Raw genomic sequence first — 21,815 nt, 5'->3', positions numbered from 1 at the left:
TTTTAATTTTTCACTTTTTTCACTTCAGCAATAATCTGCCAAGTGTCTTCATTAAAAAGAGACCAAACTTAAGATTTACAACAGTTTAAGTTGGAAATTAAATTTCAGGTCTATGCTCAGAAAGTGATTAACAGTAATAAATGGATCATAACAATTCCATAAAAATAATTTAATACCATAAAATCCCATAAAAATACAAAATATTAAACAAAAAACATCAGCTAGGATTGTTTTGTCCTCATGTTTGTGGTCTCTCACATTTTGAAAATCTTATAAGTTTTCAAAAATCTTTTAGTGTGTACCAAGCATAATACAGCACAATGGGGAAGAAAAAACTTTTGCAATTTCCGTTTCATGGAGACGACTTTAACCTATGAACCAAATTCTGTGTCGCCACTCAACTTCTTTCTTTTGTGGAACAAACCAGATACTTAATTTTTTTTATTTATTATTTATTTATTTATTTGGATCTGTCCATACATTGGAAGTCGATGGTAACAAAAACTGTTTGGTTACCAAAGTTCTTCAAAATATCTTCTTTTGTGTTTCAAAGAAGAAAGATATCTAAATGTAAGAAATATAAAAGTATAACAGAAATGTTATGTTTTGGTGAAATATCCCAATAATAAATGATTGTAGAAATTTAATTAGGGGTGAACTGTTCCTTTAAAGATCTGGGCTGCTAACACAAAGATTGCAGTTTTGATCTCTGAGCTACACACCCTCAGGGGGTTCCAGAAGATGTCACTGCAATTAGTGCACTGTCTGCCTATGCCACAGACATCTGCTAAATGAACATGTTTACACATGTTCTGTGCTTCTAGCCAAGGAAACTCCCTCAACTCATATGCCTATGTGCACTCACTTTTTTTTTGTGTGTGTTCCATTTAATTAATTAATTAAAATGAGCTAAAGTAACACAATTTTATAACATTTTGTCACAACTTAATTTAGTTGAGTTCAAACTCATATATTTAAAACTGAAAGGGAAAGATGTTGGTGGTTCATGTTGATGTGTTTAATGTTGAGTTATGTTGGAGAAGTTTCTGTATTGTTTGAATGTTGTGGTTGGCATTAAAGGAACACTCCACTTTTTTTGAAAATAGGCTCATTTTCCAACTCCCCTAGAGTTAAACAGTTGAGTTTTACCGTTTTCGAATCCATTCAGCCGATCTCCGGTTCTGGCGGTACCACTTTTAGCATAGCTTAGCATAGTTCATTGAATCTGATTAGACCGTTAGCATCGCGCTTAAAAATGACCAAAGAGTTTTGATATTTTTCCTATTTAAAACTTGACTCTTCTGTAGTTAAATCGTGTACTAAGACTGACGGAAAATAAAAAGTTGCGATTTTCTAGGCTGATATGGCTAGGAACTATACTCTCATTCCAGCGTAATAATCAAGGAACTTTGCTGCCGTTCCATGGCTGCAGCAGGCGCAATAATATTACGCAGCGTCTCTCACAAACGTCTCCATGGTTGCAAGGCACGTTCCCTGTGCAAGCAGGGGCTCACGGGCGCTGCGTAATATCATTGCGCTGCTGCAGCCATGGAACGGCAGCAAAGTTCCTTGATTATTACGCCTGAGTGAGAGTATAGTTCCTAGCCATATCAGCCTAGAAAATCGCAACTTTTTATTTTCCGTCGGTCTTAGTACACGATTTAACTACAGAAGAGTCAAGTTTTAAATAGGAAAAATATCAAAACTCTTTGGTCATTTTTAAGCACGATGCTAACGGTCTAATCAGATTCAATGAACTATGCTAAGCTATGCTAAAAGTGGTACCGCCAGAACCGGAGATCGGCTGAATGGATTCGAAAACGGTAAAACTCAACTGTTTAACTCTAGGGGAGTTGGAAAATTAGCCTATTTTCAAAAAAAGTGGAGTGTTCCTTTAAGCGAAAGAGTGGCACTCAGTGATCAATACTGTCAGTACTGACACCAGTCTTTACTTATTTGTTCATGATATATATTGTGTATAAAGATGTTTGAACATAAGAAATGTAAGTCTTAGTAAATTAATAAAAATTAAAATTAAAAATTTAAGTTAAACTTACTAGAGTAACTGAATTCGACCTAAACCAACTAAATTGTGTTGACCCAACTAAACCGAATTATTTTTAATAAACTAAATTAAAATGTGCGTAAAAACTTTCTTCAGTTAAATTAAGGATATTAAATTCATTTTTTTAGTGCATTGTTTAATAGCAAAGTCCACAGCTTTTTGTTTTGTTTTAATACTGTTTCACAAATCAGTGGTGCATTTTAGTCTTTAGTCAAACTGCTTTAGTAATAATGTCAAAATAATTGTAATTTTTTTTAAAATAATGTATCGTTTCTGATGATGCTTAAAACCACATATTTTGTTTTACTACACCTAATGTGTGTTTCATAAAGAAATACTAACCTTATATAAATTTGCTTTTCAGATGGAAACATTTAGCTTTGTATACCATTTAAATTAAGAAAAAAAAAAAGATAATTCTTTTGTGTTTTGGTGAATAAACCGATATTTACATTAGCCTACATGTCACAATTTTGAAGAAATCATTTGGTGAAAAGCAATATTTAAATAACCAAAATAGTGCAAACTGTACAATAGCAAGTTTGTACCACATACTGTACATGTTAAAATAGTAAAAACATATATTTTTTTTTACAAAAAACAAACAAACATTGATGAACAATAAAAAACATAAAAACAGATATTTTGTTATTTATTTTAATGCACATTTTCAGGGAAACATTTAATGTATAATTTTATGTTTCTGTATTTTACAACGTCTTCAACCCCTTTAGAAAAAAACTGCTATGACTCTGGTAACCAGTTATAAATATGAATTATTAAGTGCAAGCTTATACACAACTGCAAGATGCTTTGAGCAGTAAACCGTGCTGAGCGTCCCTACACGAGAAAACACTCCCTGCCACAAGTCTTAGTCAAAAAAACAAAAAAAAAACACGATGCATAGCAAATGACAAGACGAAAAACACAGTGGCCTCGCAACACCAGTTACAGAGTAAAAAACGAATAAAAAATTAAACATGTAACAACTGTTTACAGTTTTGACTTTGTGTGATATACATTGTAGGACCCTGTGTCATTTGCACTGCCTAAAGTGATTTAGAGTGTGTGCGCGCGTGTCGGTGTGTATCTAGATTCTGCTATATGTTTGTCAGAAAGGTAAATGTTTGGCTTCGACACACAGTGGAAAAGTTAGAAAAGCTCTCTGGTGAAAATGACACAATATTGGTTTGGCACTACAACGTTCCTGCATTTAGTGCAGTGTAGCACATTAGGCCACGAGACAGAGAGTACACAGAGAGGGCAACAGTACTGTGGCATTCAGCATGCAAACAGAAGGTTAGCACACGCTAGCAATAAGAAGCTAATGCACTAATGTGAAAAGCAACACTGCAGTCAGTCCTTGGACTATTTACATGAGTTATATGACACTTTAAATATCTCATGATTCCCAAACATCAACCAAGAGATCCACATGTGCATACAAAACAAATTTTTAGCATTTCTGCTTAGGTTTGGCAGATTATGTCTCCAGTAGAGCAAGAAACAGAATGACACTAGACATACAATGCACTTCTGGTTAATTAGTAATCATTTCGTTCATAACATTATTGTTTCACTCCTGCTCCCAAAGAAAAGAACAAGGTTAAAGACAAATTTGGCATTTTGGGTCAGTTGCTCTGAGAGAGAGAGAGAGAGAGAAACAGAAATAGTTGTGTGTGTGTGTGTGTGTGTGTGTGTGTGTGTGTGTGTGTGTGTGTGTGTGTGTGTGTGTGTGTGTGTGTGTGTGTGTGTGTGTGTGTGTGTTAGGGGTGCAGATGACGATTAGAGACAATTATGTGCTAGTTAGAAAGTTCTTGTATGAGCATCTGAGCTCTCCCTTTCTGTAATGTGTATTAGATAACTATCATAAAGTGAAGTGATGATCAAATAAAGTAAAATGGTGACACTCAGAACACCTTAGTGCAGAATGACTGTTTAGATCCATCAGGAATACTTTCTATTCCCATAGGCAGCAATGGTGAGAAACAGCATATGCAGAGCATTACAATTAAAACAACATTATAATTAAGCCTCTTTACACTGCAACTACAAAATGCAACTCCATATTACATTTACCGAAGCTTATTTCGTATGTCCGCAAAATATAAAATTATGTTTCATGAGCATGAAAAGTACAGGCATCAAGGATGCAAGAGTGTTGTTCATGTCTGTCTGTTAAACACAGTGACGTAACCGAGATAAAACTATCTGGTTGATATTGATTCTGGTTATTCTTCCTGTCCATCCACTGAGCAAAATCAGTTGAATCTGTTTTGGTTTTGTATCATATTGCAGTTCACATTTCTAATAGTGACTGATAAGTGATTTCAGACTTCTTAAACAGGTACAGACAAATCAACTGCATGTACTCCCGAAATCATGCTGAAATAACATTCTGCGTCAGGTCGGAATGACTCAATGGAAAGACAAAGCCAGCAGATTCTGCAGGTTCTGCTCAGTTTGCAGGTTGTGCTTAGGATGTGACCCTTACAGCTTAAAGGGACTCATCCTTGTTTTAAGGCTTCAGAACTGTCCTAATGGCACACAATGGAAAAATCAAAGAATTTATAACAGTATAGTCTTGTTTTAGCATGTACTCGCTTTTGAAACTCAGTAATTATACATACGAAAAATGAAAAAGTTACACTTTAAAATAAGGTTCAATTTGGTTATATCATTAGGTAACATGAATTAACAATGATCAGCACATTAAATTAAATGTTAATTTCTGCATACACTAATATATTTTTAGCATTAGCTAGCTATATAAATGAACATTAGTTCATGTTTTATGAACAAACATGGATTTACAATGAACAATAGTATATTAAATGTTAAACAACAGTAAAATAACATTTACTAAATACTGCAAAATATGTTAGTCCATGATACCCAAACGCATTAACTAATGTAACTGAACCTTACCTTAAGTGTTAACGAGAAAACTAACCAAGTTAAAGAAGCGATCTGGATTCCATGTCTAAGTGTAGTTAGCAAAGCAGTCTTCTGAAACATCTGAATGATGGCACTAACATTTTGCAAGCAATGTACAAAAATTTCATGTAGTAGATATTTGAATATACAGTATATAAGTCTAAATGTTTGCTTTCAGGCTGATGGCATGAAACAGTTCACTTACATAAGTTCATGTAATACATAACACTGGTGTTTGGTATGATAAAGCGTTTTGCAAAATGAGACAATTTCAGGCATTTTCTCGGCCCTTCAAAGAAAAGAATTGCTCCGAATAAGAAACAAGAAACACAGTTAATACAGAGACCAGCTGCTCCCCTGCAGTTTAGTTGGACCGGTCTAGGTACTCATGCTCTGCTGACCTTAGCATAAAAACTCGTTTCCTTCTGACCCCTCAGGATTCATTGGATCTACAGGAGCCAGTGTGCCGCAGCAGCCAGCAGCAGAGCCGACCCCAGGGTGGAGGCTAGCGAGGTGGAGAGGGGCCCACCGTTGAACACCAGCTTGTAGGAGACCACCTCCTGTTGCAGACCGTTCTCCTCCGCCAGGCAGCGGAACACGCCCTCCTTCAGAGGCAGGTCAGGAGTGGGTGCCAGGACACAGGAGGAGCCAGAGATGGTGCAAGGATATTGCTTGATGCAGTTGTCTTTCTCCCAGCGGTAAGTGGCATGATAGGATCGCACGGGGCATGGTAGAAGGACCGGTCCATCTTTGTCCACTAAAACTTGTTTGGGGATGGTGCTACGTGCCTTATGAGCTGTATCCCACAATTACAGGAAACATTTTAGTGTTATGAAACAATTTTGGTAGCACTTTATTTTACAGTCCAATAATTGAGTAATAACTAGGTGCTAACCCTGAACCTACCCCTATTCTTAACCTTAACCCATGTAGTTACCTTATATTACGCAGTACTTTCTTAGGTTAGTACACATACTGTAATATAAAGTAACATAAATATATGTAATATAAAATACTTTTATTTTATATATATATATATATATATATATATATATATATATATATATATATATATATATATATATATATATATATATATATACACTGCTGTTAGGTAAGATTTTAAGATTTTTAATGTTTTTATGTCTCTTATGCTTTCCAAGTCTGCATTTATTTGATCAAAAATACAGTAAAAACAGTAATTTCGTGAAATATTTTTTACATTTCAAAATAACTATTCCTTTTTTAATATATTTTAAAATGTAATTTATTTATGTGTTGGCAAAGCTACATTTTCAGCATCATTACTTTATTACAAATTTTTATTTATTTTTTTTATTACTTTTTTTCAGGATTATTCAAAAGAACAGCATATATTTCAAAAATATTTTCATATCGATGTAAAAATGAATTTCTTTTATATTATAAATATATAAATATATAGTATATAGCTTGATACTTCTATTAAAGGTGCTAAAGAGGATGTTTTGTTTTATAAATTTTTGCAGTATTACTTGAAACTGTCTTTACTAACTGATAAAAGACTATTTATTAGGTGCACTGAAAGGAATAATATTAATATACATCATCTGTGCACGAGGTAGTGCTTTAAAAACATCAGCCAATCATCATCAGCCAAACGATTGGCCCTCTGGCTTGTCAATCACTGCCATGACGTTCCTTGTGCGAGACGTGCACGGCTGTGCGCTCCAGTAACTTTCCACACTCCACAGGCGCTGCATGCGATGTTTTTGTCCGGAGACAGGAGTAACAACTGCAGATTATGAGTTACCTGCGGTGAGTCCGACATAATGAATCCACTAACACGACACAGCGAATGCCGGTGGTAAACACTCGTGTTCCAATACTCGTGCACGAGTTTTGGGAGGCGTTCCTTCAAAATGAGCTGTGAAGGAGGGGGGGTTGTTCTTACGCATGCGCTCATTTCAAAAACTCACTAACAGTCTTTGGTTTCTCAGTCGATGAAAAGATCCTCTTTAGCACCTTTAATGTCTCTTATGAACACAGAACACTTGCTTTACTATTATTACAGGGCTACAAAAAGAATGTATTTTTTATTCTTAGTGTTTTAATTGTTTATTTGTCAATATCTTGTAAAAAAAAAAAAAAGATGCTCAAAAAGAAGCAGTTTTCAAAGCCATTAAATTCTCTTAGCTCAGTGAATGCTAGAATAAAAAATGTATTTGGAAAGTGATATGAACATAAAATCTAAATTTAGAAGGAATGCAAAAATGGGTTTCATTGGGAATTTGGGAAGAAATAGTTGAAACTGTTTGGATATCTTTCAAATTCTCAAGTGCTATAAAGGGTTCAGAGATAGAGAAAAAAAATTGCACCTTCAAAAGTCTAAAAGACAATCTACCTGTTACATCGCCACAGACCGAGGCACTGGAGTGGTCAAGGGTCTGAAAAAGGGTCCTGATTCCAAAATAGGGAGCATAAAAAGGAAAAAAAGAAACTCAGGTTATTTTGCCAGGGAAAAAGTAATGGATCATTGTGATAGGATATTTGTGAGTGCATTTGTACCCAGTGCTAATGTTGTAGTTTGCAGGGATTGCAGTACACTTCCTCTTGGACATGTCCCACGCACAATATGGATCTCGTGAAAGGATGCATTCCCGGCAGCTGACTCCGTAGCGACTACAATCAGCCAGGGGGAGGCGCTGCACTTCAAGCTCTGTGCCAATATAGAGATGACCCTGGCAAAAAGCAGAATTCAGAGGTGAAAGGTGCCATCTGGTTCCTATCAAACTCTATTTTGAATATCTATGTGAACAGCCTTTTAATTACTCTCTCACTGTAATGTGCAAATAGTGAATTAAAGCTATATATAACTATATTTGAGTGGAATAATATGTCCTACCACTGCAGGCTAAAATTGGCCTGTTTTAGTGTGAGTGTACTTCTTTAAAATGTACCTTTTTAGAGTCAATGGCCATGTTAATGATGGGACTATCATCCTGGAATAAAGAGTACTGTGCTATGATAAAGGCTCCTTCTATGGCATGGAGCACCTTCAGGACTTTACCCTTTTCTGTACAGGAGACACAGGAAAAATAGCATTAGAAATGATTGAAAAACAATAATAGAATGAGAATTATATGAGGTGCAAGATTGTCGGTGCAATATTGAATATTTGTCAATATTAGAGATTTGTTTTAGTTTACCGTTAACACTCAATATTGGATATTCAAAGGAATAGTTTACCCAAAAATTTAAATTATCCCATAATTTACTCAACCTCAAACCATTCTAAGTGTATATGACTTTCTTCTTTCAGCCGAACACAATCAGAGTTATATTAAATAATATCCTGGCTTTTCCCAGCTTTATAATGGCATTGAATAGTGTCAGGGTTTTTGAAGCTCCAAAAAGTGCACCCATCCATCATAAAAGTAATCCATACGACTCTAATAGGTTAATAAATGCTGAAGCGTAGTGATGTTTTTTTTTGTTAAGAAAAATATCCATATTTAAAACTTTATAAACTATAATGGCCGTACGTGCTTTCACAAGAGAGTCGAGTTCTGGTGGAAGGGTTACTTCTGACCCAACATATGACATAGCTCCTCTTCTCTTATATCGAAATCGACATCTTTCTTTAAAACTTCTCATTTTAGACTTCTAATTTGTGACCGGCATTTAGTCTTGCTCTATCGTCTGTGCTTCTGTTTTCGTCAATTCTCATGCCTGCGTCCTACTGTATGTCCTACATCATACGTCGGGTCAGAGGTCACGCTTCCACCAGAAATCGAATTTCTCGTGAATGCACGTATGGCCAGTGCTGAAAGCCAGGGATTGGGTCATATGGATTACTTTTATGATGGATAGATGTGCTTTTTGGAGATTCAAAACCTTGGGTGCCATTCAATCCCATTACAAAGCTGGAAAGAGCCAGGATTTGTTTTAATATAACTCTGATTGGGTTTTGTTTAAAAAAAAAAAAGTCATATACACCTTGAATGGCTTGAGTGTGAAACAATTATGGGATAATTTTCATTTTTGTGTGAACTATTCCTTTAATTGTGTTGCAAATTTCCTCTACTTTTATATTTAGATTACCTTTGCAGCCATCTAACACTCACTTAATCTTTAAAAACAAATAATTTTATAACACTGTAAATATAATCTTTAGCCAATCTCAAAATGAATATCAATTTTCTCTGTGATTCAGAGTACCTGTGCCCAAATAAATGATGCTGTAGTGTTCATCATTGACAGCCAAGACTGTGTCTGCCACAATATGTGTAAAGTGGTCATGAACTGGCAGTTCCAGAGGAGTTTCGTCAACCGTGGTGATCATGTCCTCAATCTCGGGGTGATCCTTGATTACATTCAGGATCTTCTGGTTATGAGCCTGAGTGTTGTTCCTGAAAGCACACTGGAGAAATGCGAACCAAACAAATGAAAAATCAGGCTGTGTCTTTGTTTTCTGTAATTGTAGGATAATAATTTATAAATGCATTAAAAATTAATGCAATAAATGTTTAGAATGTAATAATATGTATAACACGGCACAGAATTATGCCTTCGACTGGTTGATGTTTTGATGTGCTGTACCGTTCCAGGACGTGGACTTGTCAAAGGTAAGTTGTAGCCCTTCAGTTTGGATGTAGAAAAGGCCTTGTCAATGTCTTCAATAGAGTATGCACACACTACAGTGGTGTTCCTGTGGAAAGACATAAACATGGAACATTTTAATCAAGTACAGCTAAAAGGAGTTAAAAATTACAGTAGTGATGCAACATAAAATTATGGCCAATAATTATTTTAATATTTTGTCCAATAACTGATGAAAAGGCCAACATTAATTCTGTTTTTTCATATTTTCTGTATTATACTATCTCTATACTATTATTATACTATAATACTATACTATAAATGAATAAACATTAAAAATTAAATTGGTAATGAACAGAATGAAAAATGGATATTCATTCTGAGATCTGTTAAAGATTACATTTATCAGTGTTATGACATTATTAGTGTCTTTAAAGATTAGCTTTAAGTAAATGTTAATGTAAAAAAGGGAATATGAACACAATTAAATATCTGATCTGTTAAATGAAAAAAAAAAAAGAAATAAAATATTGATCAATATGGTACCAGTACTTCTTATCTATATAACCTTTAAGTAAACACAGCTGACAAAGTTTTTATCAGTGTTATGAGTAAAAGATTTATAGTGATGTACTTTCTGGTGTATAATGTAGTCTTGCTAGAGGCATTATCCAACAGCCTGAAATCAAATGTCTTCCTACTCACTTTTAGACTTCACATCTGCTTACCAGGCATTGGAGAAGAGGCCGTATAACAACCCAGTGCGGTGATGAGAGGTCAGAACGAAGGCCTGTTTGAAGTTGTTGTACTGTACCGGAGTTCCCGCTTTCCCACACATCACACGTGCCTTCAGGAATGTAGTCCAGGAGTTGGGCAGCACATTCTGAAGCCCTCCCTCATCAACCTGAGCCACAGATGCAAAGGTTATCAGAAACCCTGAGTCCTCACAGCAGTGTATCTGAAGCAGGAATGGATTAAGAGCTTGTTACCATGCAGACTCGTCCTATCCGAGCCCTGTATGGCTCTTCATCTAGATTGGCTGTACTGTTGACCTCACTGAAGAAGAAATAGATCTCATCTTTGAGTTTCTCTTGGTGTGGTATCACAGCGGCTCCTGCAAACTGGGGATCTGAGAGAGAGGGTGAGAGCAGATTTGTTATTTTCATAGACTCTTTGTGCTGTATATAAAAGCATTAATCTTTGAACCTTTATCTTACTTGAAATGTATACTTTTTTATTTTTAACATGCTTTCTTCATTTCCAGCTTAATATGTAGAGATTTAAGTAAGTAAGCCATTCATGAGATGATTTCACCAAAAACTGCACTGTGGTGCTGCTTAGATATTGTTGAAAAGTCATTATTTAGATTTTTTGGGGGGGCACAAAAGGTATTCTCGTCGCTTTATATTATTAAGGTAGAACCACTGTACTCTCAAGAACTGTTTTAAATATGTTTTGAGAACCTTTCTGGATTTCGAGAAGTTCTGTGACATTGCTGGCAATGGAGACCTCACTGAGCCATCGGATTACATCAAAAATATCTTAATTTGTGTTCTGAAGATGAACAAAGGGTATATTATATATTGTTATATATAGAACGACATGAGGGTGAGTTTTGGGGTTAATTAACCCTTTAATATTGCTCTGTTTGAGAGGCACAACATGGCAACATTCGCTTATCCTGAATGACATGATTATGGTTAAACTACTAATAAAAGTTAAATGATTTATGATATATATGTATATATATATATATTCCATATCCCACTACCTTTCAATTTTGGGCTCAGTAAGATTTTAAGAAATAAATACATTTATTCATTAAACTGATCGGTGACAGTAAAAACGTATATATTTAAATATAAAAGAAGAAAAATGTTCTTTTGAATTTTATATTCATCAAGAATCCTAGGGGGGAAAAAATGATCATGGTTTCCACAAAAATATTAAGCATTAGAACCGTTTTCAACATTGATAATAATGTTTCTTGAGCAGCAAATATTTTTGAATGATTTCTGAAGGATCATGTGACACTAAAGACTGGAGTTATGATGCTGAAAATTCAGCTTTACCCTCACAATCAGGAATAGATTATTAATATATGACAGAAAACAGTTAAATTGTAATAATATTCCACAATATTACTGTTTTAATGTATTTTTGGTGAACATAAGGGACTTGTTTTGAAAAATTTTAAAAATCTATATATTTTATTTATTTTTTCATTACTTTTGGTGACTCCAGGATTTTTAAACAAACTCTGTTTTAAGCTGATATAGCAGGCCTGGATCCATTAGCTCAGTCCTTCAAGAAAAACTCTAAACCGCTAATGCAGTATAGATAACAACTGTCAACTCACTCTGTAACCATTTATTCTCTGTCTTCAGCTGCTTTTTGGAGCCGTATGTGCGACGGATAGAGCCAGTCTGTCCTGCAACCGCTGACAGAGCAGAGTACAGATTCCCATCTAAATAAAAAGAGAGAGATAAGTATATCCATCATCCAAAACTCTTTGACTATAGTCCTGTCAAATCAAAGATTACCTTAAACTTTGATTCAAATTTAGCAATGTTTGCAATGCTTTGATACTCAAAGTAAAAATAGGGCTGCAAACGCACTGCAAACTACTTCCTTCTGACTGACAGATTGAGACATTTTTGAGACATGCAACTTCTTTCAGCACCTGTGTTGACCTTTCAGCTCTCAGCCTCACATGGCATATGAAATTACTCAACTTTGTACCTGACATTTGAAACACTAAAGAAAAGGGCAAGATCTCTTTTTGTCATATACAACAGGGACAGTTGTTCTTTTCGGAATTTGTTCTTTTACATTTCCTCTGATACACACTGTATTTTCTAAAGAGATCTGACAAGATTTGAGGCTTTGAGCATGTCATACATCGTTTTTACCAAATGGATCTCTGTTCCCTGAGGGATTGATGTCAGGTCAGAATAAAATTCATTAAAAGTTACATTACAGTCTGCTCTACAAATATCTATTCAAATGAAAGAATGTGAACAAAAACATTCTCTCCCATCTTCTTAACATTTCCCCTCTCCTTTTCCCTCCCTTCATTCCTCTCCTCTGTCTCTACCTGCTGACAGACTGATGGAGCGCTGAGAAGGGAAAGGTGCCAAGATGTTAGATGCGACTGTTTCCGCCGGCATGTCCGTCAGTACACTGTCATTTACCTGGAGGAGAGAGATGATGTTATCATTCACTAATTCACAGGCTTTTATTAAGAAAACAGCAGTGACACTGGCACTTTGAGAAATCATACCACTTTTTAGCAGGAAAGTCACTATAATGAACTTTTTCCATAATATTATTCATCCACTAAATGTGTGTCCCACTTTTCAGGATGTCAAACTCTCATTTTATTGTATTGCCTTCAGTTCTATCTGGTTTTAATCCCAGCACAGTGGTGGAAACTGTTAAATGATTCGGTTATAAATCACACCCACGGCAGAGACAAGCTAAGGTTATAAAAATGTTCACAATAATACAGAAGCAGTTAAATAAATAGCCCGAATTCTACCAAAGCAGCTGAGCTTAGAGGGAAAACTGGTCTTATTTCCTTCACTTTTTCATGTAATCCACAGAAAATGCTAAATCGAATGAAATAAATTATGAGCAGTGTTGGGTAATGCATTACAAGTAATGTGAGTTATGTAATCAGATTACTTTTTCAAGTAACTAGTAAAGTAACGCATTACTTTTTCAATTTACAACAAAATATCTAAGTTACTTTTTCACATTTATTGACTGACAGCTCTCCTGTCCCCATGTTGAGAGAAATAAAGTGCCGAGGAGTTGTGTGCGCTGTGTGAACATGATAGTTATTGTAGTTCTAGACTAAATGTGAACATGCATTTACTCATCTTTCTTGCACGAAAACATTCAGTATTCCTCAAATGAATAAAAACAGAGTGAAATGCAATCTCAGAATTTTATGCAAACCTGTAATAATTAACTATAGTAAATTACACAAATATACTTTATGTATTTAATTTCACTTTATTAACCATTGTCTTTGCTACTGACCTTCAGCAATCTAATTCAACTATACTAATTAGCAAAGCAAAATTACTTTAGATTATATTTAGAAATAAGATTGTTGAACTTCCTTCTCCTGTATCCAATTCTTCTTTAATCCAGAATTGCAGCACAGCTGAAAGGTTTGTTTAAGATGTGCCCTCTACTATACAGGCGTAAATATGCATTTCCTTCAGCCTGAGGCTTTATCATTTCACTTTTGGTGTGGAAGGGCCTTAACATTTGCCAAAAATATAACTTTTTTTGTTGTTATTAAAAAACAAACAAACAAGCCCTGCCCAGGTGAGAAAAAGTAAAGCAAAATTAACATAACGCATTACTTTTCATAAAAAAGTAACTAAACAATTAGTTAATTTGAAGGGCGTAACACAATATAAAAGTAACTTTCCCCAGCACTGATTATGAGTAATAAGTGTTGATGTTGTTAACTTCGCAAACATCATTTGTTATATTAAAGGAATCTGAAATGTCTGCATTTAGCAGGTGTGGATTATTTGCTTGTTTCTGCAACTTGAACACTAACAAAGAGGGAAGATGACCTAATCTTAACCACTTTTGTGGTTTGCTTACAGATGCAGTTTATACTGCTTCAGGGTTGTGAGATAATATTGATTATTCCTGAACAAAGCCCACCAAATTACCACAAACTCCACATTCCAAAGATCTACGAGTCAACTCATTCCCCCATTGAACCATTTGTGAGCCATAAAGTTGGACCTGGGAACTAAAATGGCCGATCGAAGACGGCCCCTCAATGTCTGCTTAATTACAAATGCATTTGATTGTAGAAACAGAGCAAAAGATCAAAGAGACCCTTTTTCGCTGTGTGGACTTTAAGGAACAGATGGATCTACAAACCCCGAGATACAAGGCGTAAATTTCCACTGTTACCAGGGCCCGGTTTTTCAAAAGGTTTAATCCGGATAAAATTGATCCGGATTTAGTAATCCTTTTTTTGCGATCCGTGATCACGTAATCCAGTTTACTTTTGGAGCCAGTTTTTTAAAGCAACATCGGATTGGATCAATCTGATCCAGATAGGAACTTTTCAGGATCACCAAATCTGGATTTCCAGTGCTCTACGGAGGCCCTAAAGGGACATGTTGATAGAAAGAATGTGGGTTTTGAATTAAATATATTTTTGTTGGATATTTACAGCTGTTTAGGGATTGTTTTATGGCACCAAAATTTCTTTTTACTTTAGAGTAGGTTACCGAAAGGTTAAATATGTAGACTAATGTCTGCATTTAATTTATTACTTTAACAGTTAAACTAATCAAGAGCAAGATAAAAATGTGTATGTATATTACATGGTAAAAATGTTCTATTTTTTGACTAGTTTTAAAGTTTTACTACATTTTCCTCCTGGAATCCACCTTGAAATCCTACCCCCTGTTGGGATCAGGATAATCCTGTTTTTTTGGATCAAAGTGATCCAAATCCTACAAAAAAGTTCTGGAAAAACCCAAACTAAAGGTTTGATCCGGATCAAAATTGGATTACGTGATCTAATCCGATTATGTAATCCGTTTTTTCTTTTGAAAAACACATTTTCAAGATTTGATCCAATCCGTTATCCAAAATCCTAGTGGATTACTTTTGAAAAACCGGGCCCAGGAAACTCGGACTTGTGACACATCTCGAGGTGAAAGTCACAGCAGGTCATCACTGAATCACCTACAGGAAACATTCTCTTTTGCCCAGCTTTGCATTTCAAAAATACATTCCAAAAAGTTTCCCTGGCAGACAATAGAGCCACTCTGTTTTTGTTCAAACAAAGACAATTTAGAAAATGCTGTCAAAAGACATGAACTTATCACCAAAAACAGCCTCTCACATTTCATATGTATCAAGCATGTTTTTATTTTGTTTATGAAACCTATGTAATTCTTTCTATGTGTTTTTAAACGTTGATTACAGGTAAATTTGAATAGAATCTACCTCAATTACAGAAAGTGTGTACTGTTTTGTATTTTGATGCAAAATTGATTTATGTAAGATGAACGACTTTTAAACAAGCAAAATTAACTTCTGACCAAAATCCCTAAGTTTGAGAACAAAGGACTGTGAGGACATTATGCTAATAATTGCATACACGAGAACAGGAGAACTGGGCGTAGGACCCGCCCAAAACAGGACCTGATTGGCTAAAACAATCGGAGAGGCGGAACCAACAATGCCGCGCATTGTGCTTTTGGTTTTGCCCTTGCTTGTACTTCGCCTTGGCCTTCGCTGAGTCGGCGGACCGATCATCGTCCTGCCTGCAAGCTAAACATCTTCAAGAACTCACTCAACCCCTGAAAGAACCTTCGTTGAACTTCGCAGACGAGGACTCACCAAAAGTCTTTAGTTTCCAGCAACGCGTAAACCCTGCAACCATTCAACGAAGACTCCGGCTGCGTCCGAAAACTGGAAAATGCTGCCTTCTGAGGACACATTTCAAGGTAGAAAGGCATCAAGGCACGTCCGAATCCAATGTTAGCTTCACTGTTACGCTGCCTCAGAAGTCTGTCCGAAATCAGTTTCGTGAGGTGCCTTCATGCACAAACGCTGCCGTACAAGTCATTCTCTTATAAGACAGCGAGGCAGCAAGACAGCTACCCAGGTTTTCGGATGCAGCCTCGGTTTTCTGCAAAGCCAACTACTTCCCCCTGCATGGACGTTGTCCTTCAGAACTCTTGACCGAGCAACGCCACTTCCTTCAACTCCGTCACGAAGGGAACACGCGCTTAAAGGAGCAGCCAACGCAAGTAACACGGGTCTCCTAATTTTGCTGAGCTGAAACTATGGTTGAATTGCTAGTGTATGAATTCTCTCAGGTTACGGTCAAAGAAACTTGTTAAAAGCTAAACAATTGGGGAATCCATTCACCTCCAGACAATAATCTCACCATTTCCCTGTAACTGAATGAATGAGTGTGTGTGTGTGTGTGTGTGTGTGTGTGTGTGTGTGTGTGTGTGAGAGAGAGAGAGAGAGAGAGTATGTGTTTTTTCGTTAGATTAGTTTGTGTTTTAGTAGATTTAGTTCAATAAAGTCTTGTTTGATTTTTCACTCATACAAGTGTCTTGTGATGTGGTTATCAAATTGCTGCCTTAAAGATTGTGCTACCTTGCTCATAATCATAATTAATAATCATAACAAAATATTATTACTGTTGGCCACGGGATAATATTTTGTCCAGAATCTGTAAAATATTTTAAGCTCAATTTTTCGGTGGACGAATAATTGATAGTGTTAAATATTGATTCTGAATCATTTACAGTAAATCTGGCTCTTATTCAATGTAATTTAATTACACTTTGATTAATTAATTGGGTTGATTCCTATAATTTATGATGGCATATTAATATAGTCTCATATATAATGGCAGGTAAGGCATCTTACCAGGAGCCAACATTTAGGAGAACCCGCTCTTGTCCCACACACCACGATCGAATCACCGACTTTCTCAATTACTGTGATGAAATTATCACACTCTTGCTATAGAAAGATGAAAAACACAATATGTGTCAATGCAAAACATACAGACATCATACATTATAAATGATAGAAAGGATATAAGTGCTAAACACAGTATGCCATGTAATTGTGGGCTTGGAGAGGCTCTTTTTCCTTTTTCTATACTAATTGGATTTTGCAACTTCAGCATAAACACCCTAACAGCCATCTTTATTTAGATTTTAAATGAGCCCATCATTGATGTGTTGGCTTTCTGTCCGTGCCATTACCCTTAAAAAATAGCCTCATTCAGTCAACTCTGAGTGATGACCTGCTCATCATGGATGACTATTTCTGTAGACGTTGAACCAGGGCAGTGAATCCAGCCAGGCTCCCGCTCGCATAATGATGAGCGTCTGGGAGACTTTCATAAATGTTCTGATTAAAGTCATTTTCAGATTTCACTAGTATAATCCAGCTAAACCTGATGTGTAATTCACACATAGGATTTATGAGCAACGCTATCACTTGTGCACAGTTAGATTTGTGAGTGAATTGAATTGCATGGCTTAAATGAGTCAAGATAATCTTTTTCTTAAAATGTCAAGCAGCTTGAGGTCTGAGATGACTGAATATTGTGTGATTGTCTCTCTTACCTTCCATGCTGGTGATTTAGAGACACACATCTCTTTTGCATTCTTATCCATTACCACAGGGATCTGTGAGCACATCAACAACATTACTAACCATGCAGCCTTACAACATACAGAATAATGTAAGGATGAATTGTTCTCATCATTTTAGAACTATATTCTATAATTGCAATGAGAAAACAGCAAATAAGATTTTATGGCTATAGTATAATGATAAGAAGCTATAACTATCCCCCCTTTGCATAGAAATGCCTACTTTTATGCAACCACAAGTAATACCTCTACCATAAGGCATTGTTCTACTCCATAAATAATAGCACAGTTTTATTACTTGCTGAGTACCAGCTATCTAGGTCAGGATTTAGAGTAGTGATAGATCTACTTTAGCTCCAGGTTATGGTGTCATCCCCCCTACCTGTGTGTCATGCACTCCTTTATCACTGAAGCTGAGCTTATAGATGACCCCTTGGCCCCCCACATACAGGACATCAGTTTCCTGTTGGTGGTAAACCGCCGTGTAGTTCTCCGGTTTCATGAAGCGAAACCGAGGTGATTCTACAGACAAATGAAATGCAGTGTATAAACATTGTTTTTGACAGTCTTTATGTAAGCAATAAGGTACTGGAGGCTGTGCTTCGCGTCGTGCCTAACAACGCCCTTCAGCCGTGACTTATTCACAATAAAGCACTAGCCTCGAGTTCCTTATTGGTTTTATAAAACGGATACCACATAATACAAATATTAAAGCCAAAAAATATGTATCAATACAACTTTCATGAAGTAAAATCACTAAAAGCCTTCCTTCCGCTGGAAAAAATAGTCCCTGACCTTGAACAGCAACAGAAGTTATATTATTACGCCATTAGATGGCGGCAAAGGGCAAAGGCCGCCTTTATGAGTGATTCACTCAGTCACAAAGACTTATAGTGAAAAGACTGAATTGCTGTGCACACGAAACAAGACGCAACTGAAATGCTTTGACTAGTGCTGTCAGTCACGGGGAAAACCCTAAACAGATTATTTTAACATTTTTATTATGACCTGAAGAAAAATACTAAAACTGAATGCAGGTAATAAACTTGCTCACTCGATCTCTTTTTCTCACAATACTCTTCTACATAATACAGTAAGCTTCAATGAACAATATAAATTGAGAAGTTTACGTTGCTAAGAGTGGTTGCTAAGGGTGTTGTGTAGTGATACACAGAACCGTTGGGTGAAGCGGTCATAGCCATGTTTTATCGTGAATAAAACACAGCTATTGACCAATCAGAGTCAAGGACATAAACTAACCGATTTATAAATGTTGTATATACATCAAAGACTATAGAATAACACAAGACATGTCACTAGTACTGTTTTGAACAGTAGAAATGGGAGAAAGTGCAACTCGCAATATGGCGGAATAAGTCCCGCCTTCTAAATAAGTCATCACGTCACTGCAGCGGCCGTGAGAAGCTCCGGTTCCTACAGTCAGACTTGAGCCTCCGAAATGAGACACGTTTTTTTTTTTTGGTCATGATTCGAACATTTAGAAACAAGATTTATGAGACAGTTGTTGTCAGATTGCATTGGTGATTTCAAATATGAAATTTAATCGAAAGCTTGGCAAACAGCTTTGGAGAATTTGATGTTTCCCCATTCAAGCCGAACTTGCATGCCCGAGAGGCGTTTCAAAGATGGCCGCCGAGTGAAATGACTTGTTTTAAAGGGACTTTGATATACATTCACATATATGTATAACGTACGTTTACTAAATCAGGGGTTCTCAGCTGGTGGGTTGCAATTCAAAAATTGGTAAAAATGCATATAACAAAATGCAACATAAAAAAGTGTATAGTTAGGATAGCAAAATAAATAGGCTTCTTATATGAGCCCATGTAAATACCATAAATGCTTTTATCTTTTGTTGAGATCAAAGGCTGTGTACCCATGCTGTTTTGGTCCAAATTCATCTAATAGTAATAATAGCTAATATTTGGTCCAGTGTTGGTAATCCCATTTTTGCTGTTGTATGCATTAACAAAAAATGATGTAAATAATTTTTCATATTGTTGGACCTATGCTTTTTATAAATGCTATGTCAAATATTATGCCATATTATTTAAGGGCTACCACTTGATTTCCACAGTAAAATTTGGGTTTTGGAACAAAACCAGTTGAGAACTCTAAATGATTAGCTCAAATGCTTTAGATGCTTTTGTGGGCGTTTTTCATTTGACCTAAATGGAGAATACTGTCAAATATGGTTGGTTGTCAGGGGTAACCGTGAAATTAAAATAAATAAATACATTAAAATTGATACAATATTGTATAAAAAGGAGCTTCGTGTTCATTTCATAAAACTAGCACGTTGCAACAGGTGTTTGTCTCGGTCTGCGCTGGCAGAGATTACATCTTAATCAATAACTGGCTATTCGAATGAGGGGCTGCAGTGGTCGAAAAAGCCTGCAGACCAGTCTGAACCGGTTTCTATTTGCATATTAAGGTCTCGTCTTCCATAACGCAATAATTTAGTTTATCAGATCATTTGTCTCCCGATCGCATCCTTCATGATTCAAGAAGACGTGCGCTGAATTGAGGATTCGGGGAAGAGTCGCTGTCCATGATGCTGAAGTGGGCGGTCAAGACCAACAAGCTCATTGGAGTCTCATATTGAGCTCTCAAGGTTTCTCATGTGTATTCGTGAGAGGTTGTAGTATCAGCTAACACTGAGGGGATGCCCGTGAGACATGTTTATGTCTTTAAACAAATACATGAGCCATAGCCTATTGGTTGTATCGACATAGAAGTCTGTGAGCGTGATTGGAATAAATAATAAAGGTGGGCTTCGTGGAATTTTCCAGGGTCTACACTCTGCTTCTGCGAGTGTTTTTTTTTCCATGTTTTCTGCGAGTGTGTTTTTTCCATGTTGTTGGAAATGCATCAGTTGCTGCAGTGCCATCATTCCCGTTAGCTCGCGCACCTGCATTGCAGCTCTGTAGATTGCGTCCTATGCTTTTCTTAAAACAAACCCACTTGCTGCGTATTCTACAGGAAAATTACATCAAAACAGCAGCGTCATTCAAGGCATTTACAAGTTTAGATAGAAAGCAAATGGTCGATTCAGTAAATTACTTATTCAGTAGCATCCAGGAAGATTCAGGAGCTTGTTTACTCATACATGCCAAGCAGACTACTCGCTCTTGACCAGCCCATACATCACTAACATAGCCTATCTTAAAGAGATCTCAGACAGTCAAAAAACCTTCCAGCATCCTTGCATGAACCTTCAGTTATACTTGGCATTATATACAATACAATTGGCATTTATACAATGCAAATAATTAACGCGATGCATTTGTATTTTTCATTGTAGTCTATGCTTAAGTACTCTTAACCATGATTAATATCACATACACGTCATGATGTGAAGTCATGACGTGCATATGAGCCTCAATTGTTTTTTGTTTTCAAAACAAAAATGTAAAGCAGTCATTGCCCCATTTCGGCTTGCTTCAATTTGCTAACATTGCGATTTGATAGCCTATATATATATATTTTTCACTTCCTTAATGGAAATCTTCCAGAAATATTACGCAGCATTTTCCCCCGAGGGGAAAAATAAGCTGAGCAATTTCTGCTTATAATGATAAACATGGCATCAGAACCTGATAACGAGAAAATTCCACAGAATCCGTAGCAGAATTAAACTATAACATTGAAGGGAAAAAAAGCCTTACCCATCACGTTAAATTTCAGCCGAGGTGATTTTTCGGCCAAAACCACAGAGAACAGAGTCGCCAGTATGAGTAAATTCATGTTGCTCAGTGATGCGTTAATTAGAGTGAAGACACGCTAATATAAGTCTGGTCTCAGATAAGGACTGGTGTTTTTTTTTTTTTTTTTTTTTTGCAGAAGTGTGCGTGATAAGCGGGCGCTGCTTGTTCCTCAGACCTCTGTGAGAATCTGAGCGGCAAATGCCTTCACGTCACACGTTCTGAAAGAGAGAGGAAAGGGTGAGCAGACATGCGCTCACGCGAATTGACAACTACAGAATGTGATAAACACTTTATTTATTAGTTTCATGCATTTTAATGAAT

At 36.3% G+C, this 21,815-nt stretch overlaps 1 protein-coding gene across 1 annotated transcript; it reads right to left on the bottom strand.

Annotated features, from left to right (window-relative positions):
• Positions 1-2,827: 2,827 nt before the first annotated feature.
• Positions 2,828-21,596, bottom strand: si:ch211-113g11.6 (uncharacterized protein LOC559008 homolog). Its single transcript, XM_067407434.1, has 14 exons — positions 21,456-21,596; positions 18,149-18,288; positions 17,737-17,799; positions 17,027-17,122; positions 12,681-12,777; positions 11,943-12,050; positions 10,573-10,712; positions 10,312-10,487; positions 9,584-9,692; positions 9,203-9,404; positions 7,942-8,057; positions 7,550-7,722; positions 7,386-7,441; positions 2,828-5,798 (listed from the first exon to the last, which is right to left on the bottom strand). Exons 1-14 carry the CDS (start codon positions 21,532-21,534, stop codon positions 5,452-5,454), a joined length of 1,902 nt encoding a protein of 633 aa, XP_067263535.1. The 5' UTR covers positions 21,535-21,596; the 3' UTR covers positions 2,828-5,451.
• Positions 21,597-21,815: the final 219 nt, after the last annotated feature.

Source organism: Chanodichthys erythropterus, chromosome 2, assembly GCF_024489055.1.
Source record: "Chanodichthys erythropterus isolate Z2021 chromosome 2, ASM2448905v1, whole genome shotgun sequence".
NCBI classification, from domain to species: domain Eukaryota; kingdom Metazoa; phylum Chordata; class Actinopteri; order Cypriniformes; family Xenocyprididae; genus Chanodichthys; species Chanodichthys erythropterus.
This window is presented reverse-complemented; position numbering and strand designations above follow the sequence as displayed.

What these genes read in the sequence shown, in the direction of transcription:
- si:ch211-113g11.6 (XM_067407434.1), bottom strand. Translation starts at nt 21,534, where the DNA reads ATGAATTTACTCATACTGGCGACTCTGTTCTCTGTGGTTTTGGCCGAA. An exon ending in GCTGAAATTTAACGTGATGG is followed by an intron (nt 18,289 to 21,455) that starts GTAAGGCTTTTT and finishes ATTTGTCTGTAG; the next exon opens with AATCACCTCGGTTTCGCTTC. An exon ending in GGATAGGACGAGTCTGCATG is followed by an intron (nt 10,488 to 10,572) that starts GTAACAAGCTCT and finishes TCTGTGGCTCAG; the next exon opens with GTTGATGAGGGAGGGCTTCA.